The 23,681-nt window shown below is 40.0% G+C and overlaps 1 protein-coding gene across 1 annotated transcript in view; it reads right to left on the reverse strand.

Annotated features, from left to right (window-relative positions):
* The window catches only part of LOC136841982 (uncharacterized), a 35,155-nt gene extending 13,925 nt beyond the window's left edge, over positions 1-21,230 (reverse strand). The window contains exons 1-2 of the mRNA XM_067109386.1: positions 21,155-21,230; positions 19,101-19,484 (exon numbers count right to left, since the gene is read on the reverse strand). Coding sequence (XP_066965487.1) covers positions 19,101-19,484; positions 21,155-21,230 — 460 coding nt within the window. The remainder of the gene's footprint in view (positions 1-19,100; positions 19,485-21,154) is intronic.
* Positions 21,231-23,681: the final 2,451 nt, after the last annotated feature.

Below are 23,681 nucleotides of genomic sequence, written 5' to 3' on the forward strand. Positions count from 1 at the left end.
TTTGTTTTGTGTAAAAAAATCAAGATTCCGTCCGCTATTTTCACTTGATTTCATCATAATACGAGCTTTACGTTTTTATCATTTATCAGCGTAAAAATAGCAGTAATGTGTTCTTTCATGCCCAGTAGTTTTGATTAAAATACTTTCTCTCCATTTTAATTATAGTCGAGTTTCATCCATATTGCCGATGCACAATAATTTATGGTCATTAGCAGCTTGAACACTGTTTTCTCAGCTTCAGCTACAACTTGCAGCTTGAATTTAGCAGTGTATTTCCTTGTCGATCTTGTATCCATACCAAATAAGGGTATAATGTAAAGATATATCAGTTCTATTCTACTTAACGTCATTTGTACTATAACCTACGGTAATTGTGTATTACCGTACGATGGTTGAAATACAAGCAAAAGGGCTGTTGTTATCCGATTCGGTGATTAACATACAGCAGTTTCTTGGTCGGTTGTTTATGGCCGCACGCATTTATTCAAGAGTATAATGTTACTAGCAATACTTTTATCATTCTCTGTTACTTTTTAACTAGAAGATGGGATAAAGAGCTGGAGGAAAAGAAGCTGGTCTATTGTAATTTGGTCTCTCTTGGTGCCTGTTTGTATGCTGCTGCCTGCATCCCCATAAAATTTAAAAATATTTTATAAATGTTGTATCGATGTTAATTGCTTACCCCGTTGCAAAATAGAATTATTGTAAGGTGAACCATTATAACACGAGCACTACCTGAGTATTTTAATAGTTTTACCACAAAAAGTGCATTTAAATATGAAAATGAGATGAAAATACAGTAATTAGTGAATATTTATCAGTGAAAAATGCTCTGAATGGGCAGATTTTCAGTAAATAATGCGTATATATGTTTCATAGAGAAATTCGCGAATAGGTGAGTCCGCGAATTGTGAGACTGCGAATACAAGGGGTTTACTGTACACATATACATATATATACACATTATATATACATATACAGTAAAACCCCCGTATTCGCGTTCTCATGGTTCGCGGACTCACGAATTCGCGGGTTTTCTGTGGAACATATCTAGCCATCATTCATGGAAAATTCGCCCATTCATGTATTTTCACTGAGAAATATTCACTAATTACTATATTTTCATATAATTTTCATGAATAAATGCACTTTTTGTGATAAAACTATTAAAATACTCGGTATAAGCATTTTACAGGGTTTTTCTTGGTTTAAGCTATCAAAATGGGCAGTTCTAATTGTTTTTAGAGGGTTTTAAGCATTCATGGATTTGACCTATTCGCGGGGATGTGGGACGATCCCTGCGAATACGGGGTTTCACTGTATATATGTGTAATTGTAATAGCCACAATGCCTTCTTAACTACCCAAATTCTTCGCGCTTTTTTGGAAATGCTTGTCACTGCAAAGCCTTAAGATCCAAGTCATGATGCCAACCTGACTGGCAACGTGACCTAGTTGTGATTATGGTACCCAGGTTCATTTCCCACTACCGGACATCACAACTTCTTATTTCATGCACTTGGATCTTAAGGCTTTGTAGTGACAAGTGTATCTAAAAGGTGCGAAGAATTCAAGAACAGGGCATTTGGCTATTACAATTACTTATGTATCTGGTAAAAGTGACCAGTAGATTCTACATATACGTATATACATAAACCCCGATTTTTGGTTATTGGCGATTTTTGCTTATCATTACACTGATAACCGGGGAGTGCCTGTGTGTGTGCATATTTATATATATACATTATTACAAATATTGTGCTGTTCGACCTCTCTTCTTTGATTTAATAGAAGTATAACCAAAACCAAAAAGACAAAGAAAAGAAAGCACCAAAAAAGCTTCCTCTGTGGAATGCAGGGAGGGAATGTTTCAAAAACGTCAACCGTCTTAGCGGATTATAAGTTTAGTTTAGGGACCTATCCAACAGGGTTGGTTTTACTAGGGCCACCTTTAGTTGGGGGATACCTTAGGCTCTCTTTTCCCTGAACTTTGTATTGGCGAGTTTTTGTCATTTTTAAGGCTGCCCGCAGGGTACGAAGGAAGGGTTGTTTACAACAAGCACCCACCCACACATTCGACCCACGCCAGTTCAGCGGTAACCAGGAGTTAGAGCACACAAAGACGCTCTTCTCCTTTGTCTTTCTAACCTGTGTGGAACCGATGAGGATTGATTCAACAGATCCCAGGCATCAGATGCAAGTGATCTTGACTAAACTCCCCAAAGGTGAGTCTGAAGATGACAATTCCTTGCCGATACTCGTTCTAGATCTCTCCTTTTATCTTCTGTTTTCACTTTTCTCTTTTATCAGTCACTGACTAAAGAAATCCTAGTGAAACCATATCCCATTTATGAAGTCGATTATAGTAAGTACAATTAGGGTGCCTAGTGAGATTGCATAAAGTATCCTCCATGGTGGTATCCTAGTATTCTCACTTTAAGATACACCCTTGCACTAATAAAGTCTAAGTGAGAGGGTCTGGAATTTAATTGTTATCGGGATATGTATATCTAAGAATGCCTTGCAACCTGTCCATACCCTTGTTTGGAGAGAGACTATCCAGAATATTCTAGAGACTGGGGGAGTTTCTCAGTTGTTGCGTCATAACCAATGTAGGTGGAAATATTGTGTCCAAAGGGGCGAAGTTGGAGCTGTTATTATATACTCGTGTGTATATATATATATATATATATATATATATATATATATATATATATATATAATGTATATAATAGATATTATATTATATATATATATATATATATATATATATATATATATATATATATATATATATATATATATATATATATATATATATATATATATATATATATATATATATATATATATATTCAAATTCAGATTCAAAAATTTTATTGATAATTTACATCAAAAGGGAAGTATAGTGTTCCTATATATATATATATATACATATGTATATAATATATATTGTATATATATTTTATATGTTTCCTGGTGCAGGTGGATCTTATGACTCCACAATTTTTACTTTACTCTAAAATGGCCTTGTAAGATACCCAGAACATATAAAACACAAACAAAAAAAAAAGCAGTACAAGGGCGGAGGGCTCCTTCTCAATGGGGAGTGCGTGAAACACGTGGTTATAAAAATAGTTATATTTGATAGCACACAAGATCAAAGGGAAATTTAACTGAGAACACGGTAAATTACTGCCGCAGAAGTCCTCCTGAAGGGGGGAACTTGGGAATGCCAGGAACACGGACCAAGGATAATTCTGCTACAGGTGTCTGTCTGAAACGATATTAGGTCCTACGTTACACATCCAATGCTGGAATTTTGGAATTGAATTACTCAGGGGTGCACTGAAGGCGCAAGGATCCCCCGAGATGTTACTTGTGACTCAGAGGAAAGAAGCTGTGAACACATGGGCCTGGCTTGAACCAAGGGATAGCAGGGACACAAAGTTATCGGCCCAGAAATTAATAAATGTAAAAGGGCTAAGCAATCGTGACTAGCAACTCGTTTCTGGGGTACATTACCACATTGTAGGGGCGTAGGGATGACGACGTCTTCTGCCGAGGACCACGTGTGGGGACGTGGACAGAGGGCCTCCTTCTCCAAAGTATTTCTTCTAATCGTAGGTTGGGGCGGAAAAGGGGCGCCCGTGGGATGATGGAAAGGCCGCTGTTGAGTATCCGCTCGCGTTTGGAGACTTGCAATCCCCCTTGCAGTCTTCTAAGGCCACGTGGAATGGAACACGGGGCACAAAGGGCAGCGATGGGCTCCACGTGGCGGCGAGCTGAATGGAGGGCAGAGGGCAAGACCGCCGAGACGTGACTCGGCTTAAACTAGCGACCGCGTGTGAGAAAGGGCTGCCTGGCCCTGACCTTTTATTGCTTCTGGACAGGGGTGGGGGTGGGGGCCGATGTCCTGACCCAGGCCACGCTGCTATCTCATAGAAACGATTTGCATCTTTCTGTACCAAAGAAAACGGTGCAAAGCCAGATTACTGTCCCCAACTATTATATTTCTGAGCCCTTATACCCGGACTTTCACTGGTTCAAAAATCCGATCCAAGCCAACTCCTCCCAGGTTCAAAGTAGACAGAGGGCTATCTATCGGCCGAGCAAAGCAGGAAGGGCGCGGTTTCATAGCGTATTTTGGCGCTAATCTTTACAGCTCCCCTGGCAAGATAATATTCACACCTATAAATGGGTGCGAATATTGACAACAGCAAAAATGAGCGAAGAAAACGTTCGACTTTACTCTATCTTCTGCTTTGCTACAATCGTTACTTTACTTTATTTGCAAAACTCTGCTGCCACACTGATCAATAACAAACTGAAGGTTTACTTTAGGAGCAGAGTGCAATTTAGAATATACAATAAAAGGGTGAACTTACTTGCAAATTAATTATTGCTTTAATTATTGCTCAAATACTTCCTAAGTACTGATTCTACCCATTCTTTATTGGATTTACTTTACTGGGGTAATAAGGCGCTCAGACGAAAATAAACAAAGAACACTTCAAAATTACAAAATAGCAACAACAAACACAAAACATACAAGGCATTATTTAAAAGGAAGCACATGTAAACCCACTGATTTCTTAATGCTAGATTACATGCATTTTATTAGTTGTGCCTTGAAGAGGCAGCATTCGGGACAATACACTGTAGGTTTTAAATAATATCCCCTTTACCAAAATTGTAATAATAGAATTCAATTCTTCTTTTCAATCGACCTCCCACGGTTCATAAGCTCGACGAGCCTAACTAATATTTCCCACGAACGCTAATCTGAAGGGACAAGAACTTGACAGCTGTGAGGCAAAGAGATTATTCGCGGGTTTTAATTTGCCAACTTAAACGACGCTAAATTTTTACATCTGCAGCTTACAACTTGGGTGTAAGCTATAAATAGACTACTCGACGTATGAATGGGAGGATAAACAAATGAAGGGGAAAATGGACAAGGCTAACATTCTCCACAGGGATAACTCAACAAAAAAAAATGTAAAAAAAAAAAAAAAGGAAACTACACAGAACAACAAACGAAGGATATTACTTCATACTAAAGGGCGGGCCGCACCGCAGTGATTAAAAAGGCAACGTTAAAATTCGTAAGGGCAGGAGTCTTGTGAATCGAGATTCGTTAAAAAATGAGAAAAGATTAAATGCAAAAGTAAATAATATACGTAGAAAATAAAGGATAACAGAGTGAGGTATTTATGATTTACTTCTTTATCTAACTTCCGTCGCCAACAGACGACGGTCAGAGCTAACTCTCAGCCCAAGGGCGGGGAAAAGAAACCCAAAGGGCGCGACCCCTTCAGGAAGAGTTGACACGCCTGCCTTGTGCCAAAGGACGGGCGTAGGGCGTGCCACTTCCCACTCTGTCCCTCTTACTGCTTCTGAAAAATAAAATGATTTGTGCATTTTAAAAGGGAGGATATCCCATATATTAACTGCCATTTTAGAATGTGGTAAGTAAGGGAAAGTGTGAAGGAAAGATCGATAGAGAAGGATGAGGGATAGAAATTGCAAAGGAAAGGAAGAGGATATGAAGGCCTTGGCATCCTCTCCTGCATGAAAGGTGCCAAGACGTTCAAAGATGAAGAAGGGGCCCTATGCCAAGTTTGCACAGGGGCCAGAAGAGCTCAGGGCTCCTTGTGGACTACCTGCGATCGCCCACACCCGTGGTAACCCGCCAATTGAACCTCTCCTCCTTGGACCGTTGTCCTTGGCTGGGGAATCGGAGGCCCGAGGCCAAAGGGGCTTTGAGCAAGGGGTGCCATCTGGGTCAGCTGCCGCGACAACTGACCCAGGAATTTTGTTCGCCATCTTGGACATTAACCGGGCGCAGATCGCAGAGTTCATCGGCCCAGGAAGGCGGGGCAGAATCATGACTCGCGGAGGAATCTGCGGCGGGCGGCATAAGAGAGGGGACGGCCGGAGGGGGCGGGGTCGACTTGCATGCAGGGGTGACCAGCTCAGGCACTGACATTGGCACTGGCGCTGGTGGCGATGTGGTGGTGGTCTCGTCTGTCTGGACGGACGGAGACTGGCACTGCTCAGTGCGCCGAAGGGGCACTGGCAGAGGAGTTGAAGGCCGAGATTCTCCTGAAGGGAGATCTGGCTGAGGCCTCAGCCGTGCCGGGCACTGGACTCGGATTTTGATGATTTATTGGGGAATGGGGATTGTTTTCAGAATGGTTGTGGCTGCAAAGGGGACGCAAAGTCTTGGCCCAGGAGGACGTCATAGCCTCCTGGAATGTGTTTCGCTACGGCGAGACGAAGGGTCCTGGCTCTTTGGGGTCGGGTGACCCTCAGTTGACTGTAGGAGGATCATCTTAAACTCGTTTATGCCCTCAATGGTGACGAGCTTGCGTCGGTCAATTATAGCTCCATAGGGAACTTTGTCCCTCCTTATGAGGGAAATTTGCGCGTCAGAGTCGTCAAATGCCTTGACCTGGCGTGCTGAGTATTTACCTCGAGGAGGTGCCACATAGATGGGACCTCGGCAGGAGGGCCTATGGACTCGGGATTCGTTACTGCCAGGGCGACTAAGGGAGTTCCTGCCTTATTATTTCTAGGGCATTTTGCCCATGAGGAAGAGTGGCTTTATAAACCTTGCACGCCGTGCAAAAGGTTTGGCTGAAATCTCTTCGCACTGCCCCGGCAGAGGCGCGCAGGCCTTTTTATTAGGGGACTGTCCGGGAGAGAGAGACGTGGGTGGTTTATTGCGGCATTGCTCTTTGGCATGCCCGATCTTTTTACAGAACCCGCACACAACGGGCTTCTGTGATTGCCCATTCTTTGGAGGGGCACCCGATAGGTAGGCGGGTGGCGTAATTTTGCGCTGCAGCGAAGCTCTCCTGGGGTGATGGGTGTCCCATAGATCTGCTATTCGGCAGCAATCAGCTAAGGTGGGGGCTCCTTCTTGGCGATGTGCGTGGCAGGGCCGGCGGGGTGTAGAGTAGGAAGTTCTCTATCTGTATTTGTTCGATGGCATCGTTGAGGGTCGTAACCCCCACGGACTCGAACCATTTGGCACGGGCACTTTCGGACTTGTAGGCCCAGTCTGCCCAGGTTTGATTGGCCTCCTTCACTAGCCCGCGCCAGCGCCTCCTCCAGCGTTCAGGGGTTATCTCGCACGCCTTGGCAATAGTCTGGTGTACGACATCCCAATTTTCCTGCTCCTCCGGCGGGAGGGCTTTTAGGCAATCAGGGCCTTCCCCTCCAAGGAACTTGCCCAACACCAGGGAGAGTTCGGCTGCACTCAGGGGCAGGCCTTTAAAACTGTCTCGGCGCTGTTGAGCCACACCTCTGGCTCGGCCTCTGTCCACTTCGGCATGCAGGCAGAGCCTGGCTGAAGGCACTCATCCCCTGGGGGCAGGGGAGGCGAAGGGCCACTCTGTTGCAGCATTGCGAGTTCATGGGCACGCTGCTTGTCCCTTTCCTGTCTCTCTGCTGCTTCTCGTCTCTCCTGAGCCTGTCTTTCTACTTCTCGTTCCTGCCTTGCGGCTTCTTCTCGTCTCTCCTGAGCTTGTCGTTCTGCCTGTATGGCGTCCATCCTCTCCTGTACCCAGTCTCTTAGTTCTCTCCGGAAAGGCCGAGTTCCTTCCCTGAGGACATGAAGAACTTGAAATCCTCGCTCTGCTGAGACCGTGTCGACATTTTGCAGGCGGGAGAGGACACTAGTAGCACACAGAATTAATTTCCCAGAGCTGTGGGAATCTTGGACCCTTTTCCAAAGGACGTATGATTGGTCTCCCGATTTACCGACGGAACGGGCTGATTGGGGACGATGGGTTAGCAATGATTGGTCTCCCGATTTACCGACGGAGCGGGCTGATTGGGGACGATGAATTAGCAATGATTGGTCTCCGATTTACCGACGAAAGCGGGCTGATTGGGGACGATGAATTAGCAATGATTGGTCTCCCGATTTACCGACGAAGCGGGCTGATTGGGGACGATGAATTAGCAATGATTGGTCTCCTGATTTATCGACGGAGCGGGCTGATTGGGGACGAATTAGCAATGATTGGTCTCCCGATTTACCGACGGAGCGGGCTGATTGGGGACGATGGATTAGCAATGATTGGTCTCCTGATTTACCGACGAAGCGGGCTGATTGGGGACGATGGGTTAATGATTTCCCTATTTACCGACGAAGCGGGCTGATTGGGGACGATGAATTACGTGATGATTGGTCTCCTGATTTACCGACGAAGCGGGCTGATTGGGGACGATGAATTAGCAATGATTGGTCTCCCGGTTTACCGACGAAGCGGGCTGATTGGGGACGATGAATTAGCAATGATTGGTCTCCGATTTACCGACGAAGCGGGCTGATTGGGGACGATGAATTAGCAATGATCGGTCTCCCGATTTACCGACGAAGCGGGCTGATTGGGGACGATGAATTAGTGATGATTGGTCTCCCGATTTACCGATGGAGCGGGCTGATTGGGGACGATGAATTAGCAATGATTGGTCTCTGATTTACCGACGGAGCGGGGCTGATTGGGGACGATGGATTAGCAATGATTGGTCTCCTGATTTACCGACGAAGCGGGCTGATTGGGGACGATGGTTAGCAATGATTGGTCTCCCTATTTACCGACGAAGCGGGCTGATTGGGGACGATGAATTAGCGATGATTGGTCTCCGATTTACCGACGGAGCGGGCTGATTGGGGACGATGAATTAGCAATGATTGGTCTCTGATTTACCGACGAAGCGGGCTGATTGGGGACGATGAATTAGCAATGATTGGTCTCCTGATTTACCGATGGAGCGGGCTGATTGGGGACGATGAATTAGCAATGATCGGTCTCCCGATTTACCGACGGAGCGGGCTGATTGGGGACGATGAATTAGCAATGATTGGTCTCCCGATTTACCGACGAAGCGGGCTGATTGGGGACGAGGATTAGCAATGATTGGTCTCCCGATTTACCGACGAAGCAGGCTGATAGGGGCTCATTTGGGGACGGAATGGAAAATGAATTGGTCTCACCAACGGACCGACGACACGGATTTATTGGGGACAAGAATAGAATATATAGGCGCTCTAGAATTTCCGCACAGACGACGTCTGATCAGCGAGGGTGCTAGTTTTAATGACTTATGGGAGAAGTGTTATTTTCAAGGGCAATTAGGTGGGGGGGCCATCCCACAATCACAACAGATAGGCAACACACGCAGCCGTAGTAACAGCACAAAACAAACACAAAAAAAAACAGAACAATACAGAACATATAATGTCAGACCCCCAATAATGCAAAACAATTTGGTAGAGCGAAGCAAATCAAACAAACAAATGTTTTCCTAACTGGGCCATGGAATGAATGGTCAAGGCTGTCTGCGCCAAATGAATGAACGACGTAAACACCCGGGGACTTCCCCAAACTGAGAGACAACGGTTGTTGACCCTTTTCGTCCTTGGCGTATAATATACGCTTTCGCTCCTATTTCTAAAACGAGAGAGAGGAACGAGTCAGCAATGCTAATCTGACTTTTGAACACGTGGGTTTCCGTCGAGGTCTCTCGCCTATCTAATGATTCGGTTTCGAAATCACTCGTTTCTACAGGAGGGATATGCACTATTCCTTTAATGATTTATCACCTATATAACCTAATTGAATGGCATGCAAGCCACGTGCAAAGGCTTCCAAAGCTAAGTTTCGGCGATTCTCTCTCTCGTTTTCTCGGACATGCGCCCTACTATAAAAAAATTTCTAGGGCTAGTCACGTTTTTAAAGGTCCTACGCTAAATAAACACAGTTTACTTACGCAGAATTTCCTTGGCCTGTTGCGCTGGCTTTTCAAAGGTTCGTAATCTGTCTCGTATCCAGCTTAGCTGAGCTAATTGCTGATTTCACAAATTGCAACACAAACAACAAAGGGGAGAGAGGGGGGATGCAATCATTACGAGAATCACTGGTCAGGTCGCCATTTTTATATGTTTCCTGGTGCAGGTGGATCTTATGACTCCACAATTTTTACTTTACTCTAAAATGGCCTTGTAAGATACCCAGGACATATAAAACACAAACAAAAAAAAGCAGTACACGGAGCGGAGGGCTCCTTCTCAATGGGGAGTGCGTGAAACACGTGGTTATAAAAATAGTTATATTTGATAGCACACAAGATCAAAGGGAAATTTAACTGAGAACACGGTAAATTACTGCCGCAGAAGTCCTCCCGAAGGGGGGGAACTTGGGAATGCCAGGAACACGGACCAAGGATAATTCTGCTACAGGCGTCTGTCTGAAACGATATTAGGTCCCACGTTACACATCTATTGCTGGAATTTTGGGATTGAATTACTCAGGGGTGCACTGAAGGCGCCAAGGATCCCCCGAGGTGTTACTTGTGACTCAGAGGAAAGAAGCTGTGAACACATGGGCCTGGCTTGAACCAAGGGATAGCAGGGACACAAAGTTATCGGCCCAGAAATTAATAAATGTAAAAGGGCTAAGCAATCGTGACTAGCAACTCGTTTCTGGGGTACATTACCACATTGTAGGGGCGTAGGGATGACGACGTCTTCTGCCGAGGACCACATGTGGGGACGTGGACAGAGGGCCTCCTTCTCCAAAGTATTTCTTCTAATCGTAGGTTGGGGCGGAAAAGGCGCCGTGGGATGATGGGAAGGCCGCCGTTGAGTATCCTTCGCGTTTGGAGACTTGCAATCCCCCTTGCAGTCTTCTAAGGCCACGTGGAATGGAACACGGGGCACAAAGGGCGGCGATGGGCTCCATGTGGCGGCGAGCTGAATGGAGGGCAGAGGGCAAGACCGCCGAGACGTGACTCCTCGGCTTAAACTAGCAACCTTTTATTGCTTCTGGACAGGGGTAGGGGGGGCCGATGTCCTGACCCAGGGCATGCTGCTATCTCATAGAAATGGTATTTTGCATCTTTCTGTACCAAAGAAAACAGTGCAAAGCCAGATTACTGTCCCCAAACTATTATATTCCTGAGCCCTTATACCCAGGACTTTCACTGGTTCAAACTAACCGGATCCAGTAGCCAGGACTCCTCCCAGGTTCAAAGTAGACAGAGGCCTATCTAAGGCCAATATCAAAGCAGCTTTTAGGGCGGTTTTCATAGCGTATTTTGGGGCTAATCTTTACAATATAAATACATGTATATATATATATATATATATATATATATATATATATATATATATATATATATATATATATATATATATATACATATATATATATATATATATATATATATATATATATATATATAATATATATATATATACATATATATATATATATATATATATATATATATATAATATATATATATATATATATATATATATATATATATATATATATATATATATATATATATATATATATATATATATATATATAATATATATATATACATATATATATATATATATATATATATATATATATATATATATATATATATATATATATAATATATATATATACATATATAATATATATATATATATATATATATATATATATATATATATATATATATATACATATATATATATATATAGTATATATATATATATATATATATATATACATATATATATATATATATATATATATATATATATATATACATATATATATATATATATATATATATATACGTATATATATATATATATATATATATATATATATATATATATATATATAATATATATATATACATATATATATATGGATATATATATATATATATATATATATATATATATATATATATACATATATATATATATATATATACATATATATATATATATATATATATATATATATATATATATAGCAATATATATATATATATACATATATATATATATATATATATATATATACATATATGGCTATATATATATATATATATATATATATATATATATATATATATATATATATATATATATATATATATATGTGTGTGTGTGTGTGTGTTTGTGTGTGTGTGGTCAGGTCGGCAACGTCACCTTCTTGTGGTTTTAAGGCGGGGAGTGGTTCGTGTCCCGACCCGGCAGTCAGTCTTCAATTTCTTGCGTCTGGATGTATGGCTTCGTAGTTACAAGCACATCCGAAAAAGTGCGAAAGAATTCAAAATTTAGAGGGCATTGTGGCTATTAAATTACATATGTGTCAGTAAAAGTGACCAGTAGATTCTACATATATATATATATATATATATATATATATATATATATATATATATATATATATATATATATATATATATATATATATATATGCTAATATGTGGCTATATATATATATGTGTACATATATATATATTTATATATATTCATCATTTTCAAAGCACCAAAAGCATTAAAAGTAAGGTTTTCTTCGTATTTGTGACTATTTTCGACGATTTTTCGGTTTACGGCGCGGCGTAAGAACAGAACCCCTGTCGTAAACTGGGGACTGCCTGTATATATATAGATATATATAAATATATACATATAGACACGTATATATATCCTTAGAAGATGGAGCTGCAGCTCTGGTACATCTCATCATGGGAACCAAAGGAAAAGGCATTGTACTCAGGTACATTTACTTTGCCAACGTTTCACGACTCATAGCCGCATCATCAAGGCTATAATAAAGATTCAAACAAACTTTAAAACTAAACATTGCATAATCCATTAATAAAATTTAATGAACATCAGCATGTAGAAAACTTTAAAATAATTTATGAAAATCTTAAAACAGGAAATTATACTAAACATTAAAAATGTGTACAAAATATCTGTAAGATTTTAAAAACAGTAAAATTACATGAAACACTAAAAAAATATGGCCATTCTGCACCTTATCCTCGCAAAGTACGGGCAGTGACTGAAAGAGTTTCGTAAAAACAAACAACGCACCTTAGGTGATAAACAACTGAACAGAGGAGGATTGTGTATTTAAGGCTGGAACTATCTTTTTTTATCATAATGGACTCCATGATTGTTTGGTCGTTTTCATTATGTACTTGACCTATAATTATAAAGTACTTATCATCAATATATGTTTTACAGAACTTAGAATGGTTCCTAATATTTAACTGTTTGGGATTTCTTAATCTACTGCCTGTTTTAAAACTTACGTCCCCGTGAGAATCGATTCTCACTTTGAGTAACCTCCTCGTACAACCCACATAAGTCCCATGATCACATCTCAGGCACGTATATTTATAAATAATATTAGATTTTAGAAGAGGACTAAGGCGGTCTTTCGTTTTGAACAGAGATCCAATCGTTAATGGATTTTTGGAACGATTTTAATGTTCAACGCTGGGAATTCTTTTTGAATAATTGTCAGGAACTTTTTTCTGAAAAGGTCATCATGAAAAAAGGGAAGCTTGCAAACATTTTGACAGCACCAAAATTAAGTACTGTACCTAAATACAGTATTTAAATATGCATTGGAAAAAATATACGAAATAATGAGAAGTTCAAGATTACGTAAATCATACAGGTACTCACCAGTGATGAATGTTGGTTGAAGATGATGAATTAGCTGTGCAATACGATGAATGACAGTGAAGATATGACTGCACAGCAAAGCAGAGGAGTTACATCTCCTCTGGGGTGCCTCTTCTCCTTCTTCAAGCACTTCTTCAGGGGTTTTGGGAGGTTTTGGAGGGTCCTTCTTCATCTGCTCGAGAAACATGGTGATAGGCAGCTACTGTTGCTGCTGCTTCATGCTGGTGAGGGCATTATTATAGGGCGCCATTGCTACATCAAGGCCATTTGTGAACTTTATGGAGCTTCCATATAAAGGATCCTTGCCAGAATCAACTCCTGCATCTCCTTGACCATCCTCTCAAGTTGGGACAGACATTCCAAAGACAGGCCCTCATCCTCCTTGTCCCCATCCCCTGAACCTGGCATGTCTTCGTCTTTGTTGGCAGACTTCGTTTACTCTTCCAAATCCTGGTCTATCAGGGGGTCAGAGTGGACATCAGTGAGGGTGAACTTCATCCTCAGTGATGTCATTGAAGCCTTCTCCATCAAGCATCCTTGCCAATTGGACTGCGTTATCAATAGCTGAATGTTGAATTTCTTCAGAAGAGAAGCTTTTATAATCGTGAATACACACACGCATGTGTTAGGGGTCTCCTTCATATCTTTCACTGTTTGGCTGATGATGGTCAGACATGTGGCAATTGTGAATTTATGCCAATACTTCTTCAGTGTAAATGGACTGTCAGTGCCCATTTCATTCACAATGAGCTCGAGGGAGTTCTGGGTGTAGAGTGTCTTGGAGGCATGGTTCACGCCCTGGTCCATAGGCTGGAGGAGATGGGGTGTTGGCAGGGGAGGAACTCGAGTTGGACTCCTCGTAATAAAGATCCAGAGGTGGCCACCAGCATTATCCATAATCAGCAACACCTTGAACTCCATGCACAAGTTGTTGAGGTAATCCTTAACTTGAGGGGTGAAGCTCAGAATGAACCAGCAGACGTAAGAACTTTGGTGATCCAAAGCTTTGGGGTTGTGCATCCAAAACACAGGCAGCATGTGCTTAATCTTATTCCTGAGGGCCCTGAGGTTTGCAGCCATGTAAATGAGGCCTGGTCTCAGCATGAAGCCAGCAGCATTGGCACACATAATGAAGGTAAGCATATTGAACACCTGTTGTGGATGGTAGCCCTTGTCCCTGATGATTTTCTTGAATGTCTCGGGATATTTCACCACTGCTTCCATGTCTGCCAATGCCGCTTCTGAAAAAGGTGGAACCACCCCTTGCGGGCCCAAAAACCATCCTCTTCTTCGGTGGGTTCATCGAAGCCTAAGAAGTCTGCTTCATGTACATTGCCGCCTTCTGTAACAGTTGAAAACTGCTGGTAGAGTAGTTGTGCCTTCTCGTAAATGGTGTTGGTGTCGAGGAGGATCTTCTTACTGCAGTCTGTGATCTAAAAGGCCAAGGCCGACTCCATCCTCATGATGCTCTTATCACTCACAGTGGAAACTTTGACACCACCATAGAGCTAACACTCACGGCCTTCCTTTATCTCGGCCTTCTTCTTGATGTACTGATGGTACTCTCATTCACACCATAATGACGGGCTACTGCGGCATAACTTTTCCCTTCCTTCAACATATCCAGAAGCCCTACCTTCTGGAGTGTCATGACCTTCCTCTGGCGCTTAGGCTTTGCCAGAAGCCTTGGAGCAGGGCATTTAGGAGGCATCTTAGGACATGATACACAGATTTACACTACAAACAAAGATGTGGAAAGTAGACATACACAAATGAAACACTCAAACAGTGGAAGTATATGCTTTGAAGTGGCAGAGATGGGGCTCCACAGTACATACGTATACAACTTCAAGAGAGAAAGTCTTCGGGGGTACACAGCCAATCAGCACCAAGGAAAATGAATGGTGCTTCTGGATTGGCTGCTTTGCAAATGCCAGCCAATAGCATATCAAGTAGCATTGTGCCTAGGTATTTCAGTTTCCCAATATGAATTTTCCTTTTTGTGAGCTTTGCGTTTGGAATTTCTAGGGGTGGTTTTGGGGTGGAAATATTTTTAGAAAAATTTTATTGATATTTTGCTGTGTTTACATTAATATTAATATCTGAAAATTAGTAATTAATTTTTTATAAAAAATGTGTTTAGTCATGAAAATACAGTAAAATGAAAATACTGCAGATTGATGGGGCAGGTTCCGCAGACGTAAACAAACCTAACGTTTTGTTTGGAGGTAGTCCCATTGTTCTACAATCTACCCAGTTACTTTGGATATGCTCTGCTATCATCTGTGGATTCTGTGTTAATCTGTGGAGTTTCAATTAAGCCACTTATTTTGCTTTGCATTGATTCTCCACAAATAGCAAATGAAGCTTTTGAATCTTGTGACTGACCCATACTAATCCTCTCCAAGAGAGGGTCATATACAGAATCATCAGTATTTGGATTGCATTAAAGAGCAGGTACATAAACAATGCAGAACTTACTAGAAACCTTATAACAAAAATCTTTATAGCAGCTACACTATTTTGCTGACGATAAACAGGTTGTCCAGACCTAGTGTATACAGCCATACCTTGGGATGTTACAATGATAAATGAAGTCAGGGCCATCAAACCCTGGGATTAAAAATTCACCTTTGACTAGTTTGCTTTTTACAAGTTTCTCAGATAAAAACATCACATCATAGTTAATGGACACAACTCTGAGATCAAAAATCTGGCCTTAAGCCTTGAATATTTGAGTAAAGTGTAAAGTACTCTGCAATTTTTATTACAGCAATGAGTAGCAGGCCCAGGGGTTAAGTTTAGGACAAGAAACAACAAAATCAACAACAAATGTTTACAATGTTTTCATTAAGGATGTGTAAAATTGACCATGTCATTAAAAATGTGCCAGAAGCAACTGGTTGACAAGGTGGAGCCAGGACACTATGCAAGGCAAAACAGAAACCTGCCCGGTCTGACACAACAAACTTGGGGAGGGCAGTCAGGATGGATTTAGAAATTTGAGAAGCTGAGAAGGAAAAGGTTAAGTAAAGAAGAAGGCACTGTCCTTATAACCCACCAGGCAACAATTACTTTTTCATCAGGCTGCCCTACACACTTTTTGAAAAAACAGGAAAGTGAACAAAACAGGGGAAAAATGACTGTATCTTCAAGCTGTGCTGAACTCAAACCTAAGAGTAAGGGAAGGCCATGGTACAATGGCTATGGTACAGTTCAAGGTTGGTAAACTAGTTTTATATTCCGAGTAACCATCTCCTGGAAGGGTTGCCTACCAAGGCTAAAGGAACCCTTTCACCCTCTGACTTGATTTCAGAGTATGCTCCTCCTAGAAGTGTTACTGCTAATGCTAAAGAGTCTCTTCTACCCTAATTCATGCAGGCAGGGACTTCACACCCTTTAGTGAATGTTGCTAAAGAAATAGTAGTAGAAAATACATCGTGCTAAAGAAATAGTAGTAGAAAATACATCGACTTCCAAATAGAACATCTCCCATAAAGAATCATAGCACAAACATCTGTATGTCTATGCATGATAAAGTTTAGGCTAATAAAGGGCCACTTCAAAGAGCTGCAAAAGGCACTATTATGTAACATGGCAGCACATGAAGCACTCAAAGTACTATAAAAGGTGTCATACACCACCAGTAAACCAACTTCCATTTAATCTGACGACTGTATGCACACTGAAAGGAGGATGTGGTGTTGAATGAACCATGCTTGTTTGGAAAGGCAGGGAAGAAGAGTTAATGTAAGTGTGGAGACATTTAAGGTCGCTGGACTCTACTCCCACTTGGGAGAGTTAGTGAAATGTGGTTCACCAGTCCATAGACTTTCTCAGCTTCTGTAGTTGTTTGCTTCATTCTCCAGGTGAGCAGGAAAGTGCACATGCACTGCTGTGTATGCACACCACTACACAATCCCTGAAGCTGGTGTATCCCAAAAAAGAGGCATTTTGAACTTTCCAACCATGGTGTATGCACAATTGGAAGATCGACCACGCACCTAACAAACAGGCTGGATTGTTTGAACTAGGTGAACTTCAAGGAAACAAAGTAGGAAGGGTTATTTGCAAACCAGCTTGTATACCACTTACAAGCAAGGCTGTATAACCCAAACAAGGTGTGTATCCCTGGTAATCTCTGAAGTACAGGTTCTGTCGAGTTTCTGAAAAGACACAGAAGGAAGAGCTCCACAGGGTCTCCCCTAAAGAGAGTGCTTGGTACTGTGCAAACCCCGAAAGGTGTGCAGTAGCCTAGCAGGCAGATAGTACTGGCTTCCCCTTTGAACCCCAAGAAAACCTGGCACTTTGCACCATGCCAAAGAAATCGGTTGTGAGTAATCCCATCCCTATATGTCTCCTCAGACATGGGTCCCCTCTCCCCCTGCACCCATGAGTGGTCAGTCTTGGGACCCAGCGCCCTTAGAATTACACAAGACATAGCCTTGTCTCAGTTGTCTAAGTGTGTAGGTAAGGGATGGCCTATGCCTGCCCTGCCACAGACTAAAACAATCACCTAAAGATATCCATGAGCCTCTGCCTTCCTTCAAAAAGGAATAGTGGCCGCGAGAAACCCAAAGGACTTTTTGTGAGAGACCTTGGACTTCTATTCCTCCTCTCACAAGAGAGGAGGAGAGACGAGGTGGTGGAGGAAAGCTTGAACATGAAGAGGAGGTGATGGGTCTAGCTTCCTCCCTCAAGATGTTGCAGTATGTCCTTGGAAGGAAGACTGCCGGTAGACCCAACAACATAGAGTTCACAGTAGCTACAGCACAAGGAGGTAACATAAGTGTTGCAGCAACAGCAGATGTATTAGGTACCCAAGACACCATAAGGGTGCAGCCAACAGCAGACTTTACAGACGACACATAAGGGATTGTTTATAATCCCCACATCCCGTGATAACGTACCTCTCCTCAGAAGTGGTGTAATCAGGGAAGGAGTGGGAAGGACTTCAGTAGTCAAGGGAAAGAGGTAGGCCAACATTTGACTAATACCTCTTCTACTTATCATCACCCAACAGCAATACTATCTCTACAATTGCAACACTGCTGAAATTACAATGAGGGTTCATTAATGATAAAAATAGAAGGGATAAAGGAACTAATCTTTCAAACCTCTGAAGACTTCTCAAAAAAAAAAAAAAAAAAAAAAAAAAAAAAAAAAAACTCAACTAAAGTTGATAGCCAAAGAAAAAGAAGTTAATGTAGGTAAGTGAGTGAGAGGTATTCCTCACTTATCCCCATGACCCACCATGTATCTGCCTTATTACTGAGTTCACTGATCCAGCTCGCTCTGAAGAATACTCCTGTATAAAAGGCAGTGGTTTTTATTTCCGTAGGAACAAATACAAGTTTGTCCAGTAGCCAACTCTATTCATTATGCAGAGAGTCTGCTGATGAGTGCATTATTGAAGGCTTCATTTTCAGGACTTATTTATACACATGCTTATGTAAGCGCAGAATTAAATTTATCTACATATTCAGTATTATTTGCTTCAGATTTTCAATGAACAATATACTAAGATACCAAGATGCAGTGTAAGTACTCAGCTTAAAACAAAATCTAGTCAAAATACTCACACTTTGGGTGAAATTCTCCTGTCTTGTTGATGTGGTCTTTACCAATGCAAACTAATTTTTCACAGCTGCCAGTGTAAGCAATACCATTCAAAACAAGGTTATCCTTTTTTAGTTCATTCTGGCTTCCAGCGTATTCTTCATACCAGCTTGTATTGCCGTTATTATCAAACCACCAAGGGAAATTATAATTATATATATTTTCCCAGTATATCCCACGTCTGCTTCTTGCCAGTGTTATGCCTCCTGTAGTGGATGTTCCTGAGAATGTATTCGTCTTCTGTGACATAGTCATTATATTCTCTCCAGACGTGGTCTCTGTATAGGTGTCCCAAACAACTGTGCTGATTATGCCATATTGTAGTTTATAGTATATGTCAGAACAACCTATTAAATAGAAAAAACAATACACAGAATAAGCATCCATATTAATGCTAATGTTCACTTTGTCTGTAAAAGTTACTGATACAGTATATTTAAAATTTTGAGGACATGGTTTATAGTCCAGTATCTAACATAATGAACTAAGAAGAATGTTGGCTTATAGAGTAATGAATAAAGATATTCTCTACAGTAATATCCAAATTGTTGATAGCCGTACCTGTATTTCGAATTAGTTTTTATAATGATAATACCCTACAAGATTTATGTGGATTCTATGGTTTTAACCTGAAATTTATTTAGCACTCATTACAATATTAAATATTTAGCACCTCAACTTAAATAGGTGCTCTATGGGTCTGACCTTTTCATAACAAAAACCCTATAAAATAGCCTGCACTCAATATTTTGTAGATACAGCTAACAGCAATTCCACAAAGTTCCTGACCTAAAATAACCTGTACTTTATGCATAATAGATTAATTAATAGATTTATCTAAAGATGAATCACAAATACTGTAGTAGCAAAGCAAAACAATCATGATAATATAGCTGGTAAGTACAGAAGTCTGCTAAATAGATATTTCTGCAGCTGTAGGGCCCGTTGCTAGGTAACCAAATGGTTCTTAGCCACGTAAAATAAATCTAATCCTTCGGGCCAGCCCTGGGAGAGCTGTTAATCAGCTCAGTGGTCTGATTAAACTAAGATATACTTTGCAGTAATTGATAAACAGAGAGTGAGGTGTTTTGAAAATGGGAATAGCAAACATCAAGTTGCATAGGTATATAAACCATGTGCATTATATAGTACAAGGCCTTGGAGATCAATCATAAGCCTAGAGCTATGTGAAAATGTCAAGAATTGATAAAAAACTTTATTAATATTTGAATATTGATGGTAACTGGTGTTCCTGCTACATTGATCCTGACTTCCAATGTAGCAGAAGATGATATTTTCTTTGAAATATACAGTACTGACTTTTCCCTTTCTTCCATATATTATGATATATATATATCTCTCTCTCTCTCTCTCTCTCAAGTCCATACAGTTTTCATCAGGGAGATAAGTAAGGTATTTATCCAAGGATTATTTCAAATAAAAAGTAAGAAATACTAAAAGTATAGAAGTAATGTACTACACAGCACTTCTGAAATGTATAACTTTGGATTGAAACAGGTTTATCAAACATTTTGAAAGACCTCTGGTAACTGAAAATGACACTGAAAAGAAAATGATTCTCGCTTTGTCCACAAGAACTTGTAAACTTAAAAGTAACTTTCCTTTGTAACTTACTTGTTCGTTGTTTTATATAAAATATTTCAGTTGTACCTTAATAAAATGCACTGTCTGGTCTACTGTCATTGCAAGGTGTGAGTTCCTAAGCACCAAATATTCCTTTTCAGCATTACTGTAGCTTTTTGTATTACACATGACTTTATAGTTTCTTCTTTTCAAGCTTAAGTCTTCCAAAACAATTCCTAACTTACTGGAGAGATTTGAAATATTGTGTAGAACTCTTGTTTATGATGGAAGTAAATTAATTAACTTTAACTTTTCAAATTGTGAGTTCATAAATTCATTGTTTTCCAGTAATTAAATTGACACACACACTACTAATTATTCATGACTGCAGCCTTACCACATTTAGAAAAAGTTTTGTTTAGCAATTACTTACAATATTGGTCCAAGTGATCAACTTCCACCCAACTACCCTCTGCACACACTTGTGGTTTGCAGTTGTCCAGGTACATTGGATATCCGTGATGATACCAGTCACCATTGAAAAAGCAACCTAGAAAAATTAATAAATACACTGTATTGCCAACCACTGCTGAAAAAGTGTGAGAGTGAACAGTCAAAGTGTGCAAGGTACTTCTGGATGAGGGAAAGGTTCAGAGGGAGTGGGTGAGAATACTGTTTATTGTATATTTGAATAAATGTAAAGGTAGAAGAGAAGGTTAATAATTACAAGAGGTATATTACTTATTAATACAAAATAAAGTGTGCATGTTACAGCTTCTGATTGAAAATGGGACACAGGTGAATGAAGGATTGACAGGTGAAGTACAGTGTGGGTTTAGGCAAGGAACAGGGATTTTAGATCACAAGTTTATTAAGAATCAGTTATATGAGGATTTTGAGAATATCTAGAAAAGCAGTACAATACATGGCTCTGTGGAAACTTTAGGACCTGAATTGAACGAGAGGATATGAGACCCTAGCGTTTTGCATCACAATCATATGTATTGCCTGACCCTGACTTGGCTTGATTTAATCATTCTGAGCTAAAAGTGCTCCCTTCCTTTGAGCTTCGGTGAATGCGGTAGAGTACTTCAAAATATAAAATTAGTTCCTTATGCAGAGACTGGTAGTGAGTGATTCATTATTTAAGACTTACATTATTTCAAGAATATATGTACAGTACATACCTACATATCTAATGCATAAGATAAAACTTAGCTGCATATACTGTACATACTATGGTATATTTATTTCATGTTTACAATTACCACATTACTTCGTTAGTAAGATTGAATGAAGCTGCTCCAGTTCAAATTGAAATACTCACACCTTGGATGAATTGCTCCTGTCCTGTTGATGTGGTCTCGACCAATGCAAACTAATTGTTCACAGCTGCCTGTGTAAGCGATACCATTCAAAGCTAGGTTATCCTTTTTTAATTCGTTCCGGCTTTCAAAGTATTCTTCATACCAGCTTGTATTGCCGTTATTATCATACCACCATGGGAATTCATAATGATACTGATAATAATATATATATTCCCAATCTATTCCACGTCTACTTCTTGCCAGTGGTATGCCTCCTGTAGTGGATGTGTCTGGGAATGTATTAATCTTCTGTGCTGTAGTCCTAATACTCTCTCCAGACGTGGTCTCTGTATAGGTGTCCCAACCAACTGTACTGATTATGCCGTACTGTAGTTTATAGTATATGTCAGAACAACCTATTAAATAGAAAAAAGGATACATGGAATAACCATGCATATCAATGCTAATATTCAATGCATTATCAGTAAAAGTTACTAATATATTTAACATTTTGAGGACATTGTTTACTGTCCAATATCTCACATAATGAACTAAAAGAAGAATATTGGCTTATACAGTGATGAACAAAGATACAGTCTACAGTAATATTAAAAACTGTTGATAGCCATATTTCTAATTTTGTTTTTATATTGATACCCTACAAGGTTTACTGTATGCGGATTCTCTGGCTTTAACCTGAAATTTATCTAGCTCTCATGATTTGCATATTGTTATTTTGTAAGTTTGTTAATGATGGGAACTGACAGCACCACTACAATATTTATAAAATAGCTTGCACCCAATATTTTCTGGATACAGCTAACAGCAATTCCACAAAGTACAGTACCTGACATAAAATAACCTGTAATTTACACTTAATACATTAATTAATTTGTCAAAAGATGAATCACAAATACTGTAGTAGCAAAGCAAACCATAATCATGATAATATAGCTGGTAGGTACAGAAATCTGCTAAATTGATATTTCTGCAGTAATTGATGAACAGAGAGTAAGGTGTTTTGAAAATGGGAATAGCAAATATCAAGTTGCATAGGTATATAAATCATGCGCATTACTGTATATAGTACAAGACCTCGGAGATCAATCGTAAGACCAGAGCTATGTGAAAATGTCAATAACTGATCAAGAAATTTTATTAATGACTAAATATTTATGGTGACTGGTGTTCCTGCTACATTGGAAGTCATGCAGTGTACTCGAAATATTTTCTTCTAAATATGTTACCTTTTCCCTTTCTTCCATATATTACATTTCAAAAGAGATGCTTTCTTCATGACTGCTAACTCCTTCTTTGGCAAACTCACACAAATACTCTCTCTCAACAACATACAATTTTCATCAGGGAGGTAAGTAAGGGATTTATCCAAGGATTATTTCAAATAAAAAAGTAAGAAATACTAAAAGCGAAGAAGTTATGTACTACACAGCACTTCTAAAATAAAAAAACTGGATTGAAACAGGTTTATCAAACATTCTGAAAGACCTCTGGTAACTGAAAAGAAAATGATTCTCACTCTGTCCAAAAGAACTTAAACTTTATAATAGTCACTTTCCTTTTTATTTTCAAAGGCATATTCTTGTAACTTTCTTGTTCATTGTTTTATATAAAATATTTCAGTTGTACTTTAAT

Source organism: Macrobrachium rosenbergii, chromosome 9 (genome assembly GCF_040412425.1).
Source record: "Macrobrachium rosenbergii isolate ZJJX-2024 chromosome 9, ASM4041242v1, whole genome shotgun sequence".
Taxonomy (NCBI): domain Eukaryota; kingdom Metazoa; phylum Arthropoda; class Malacostraca; order Decapoda; family Palaemonidae; genus Macrobrachium; species Macrobrachium rosenbergii.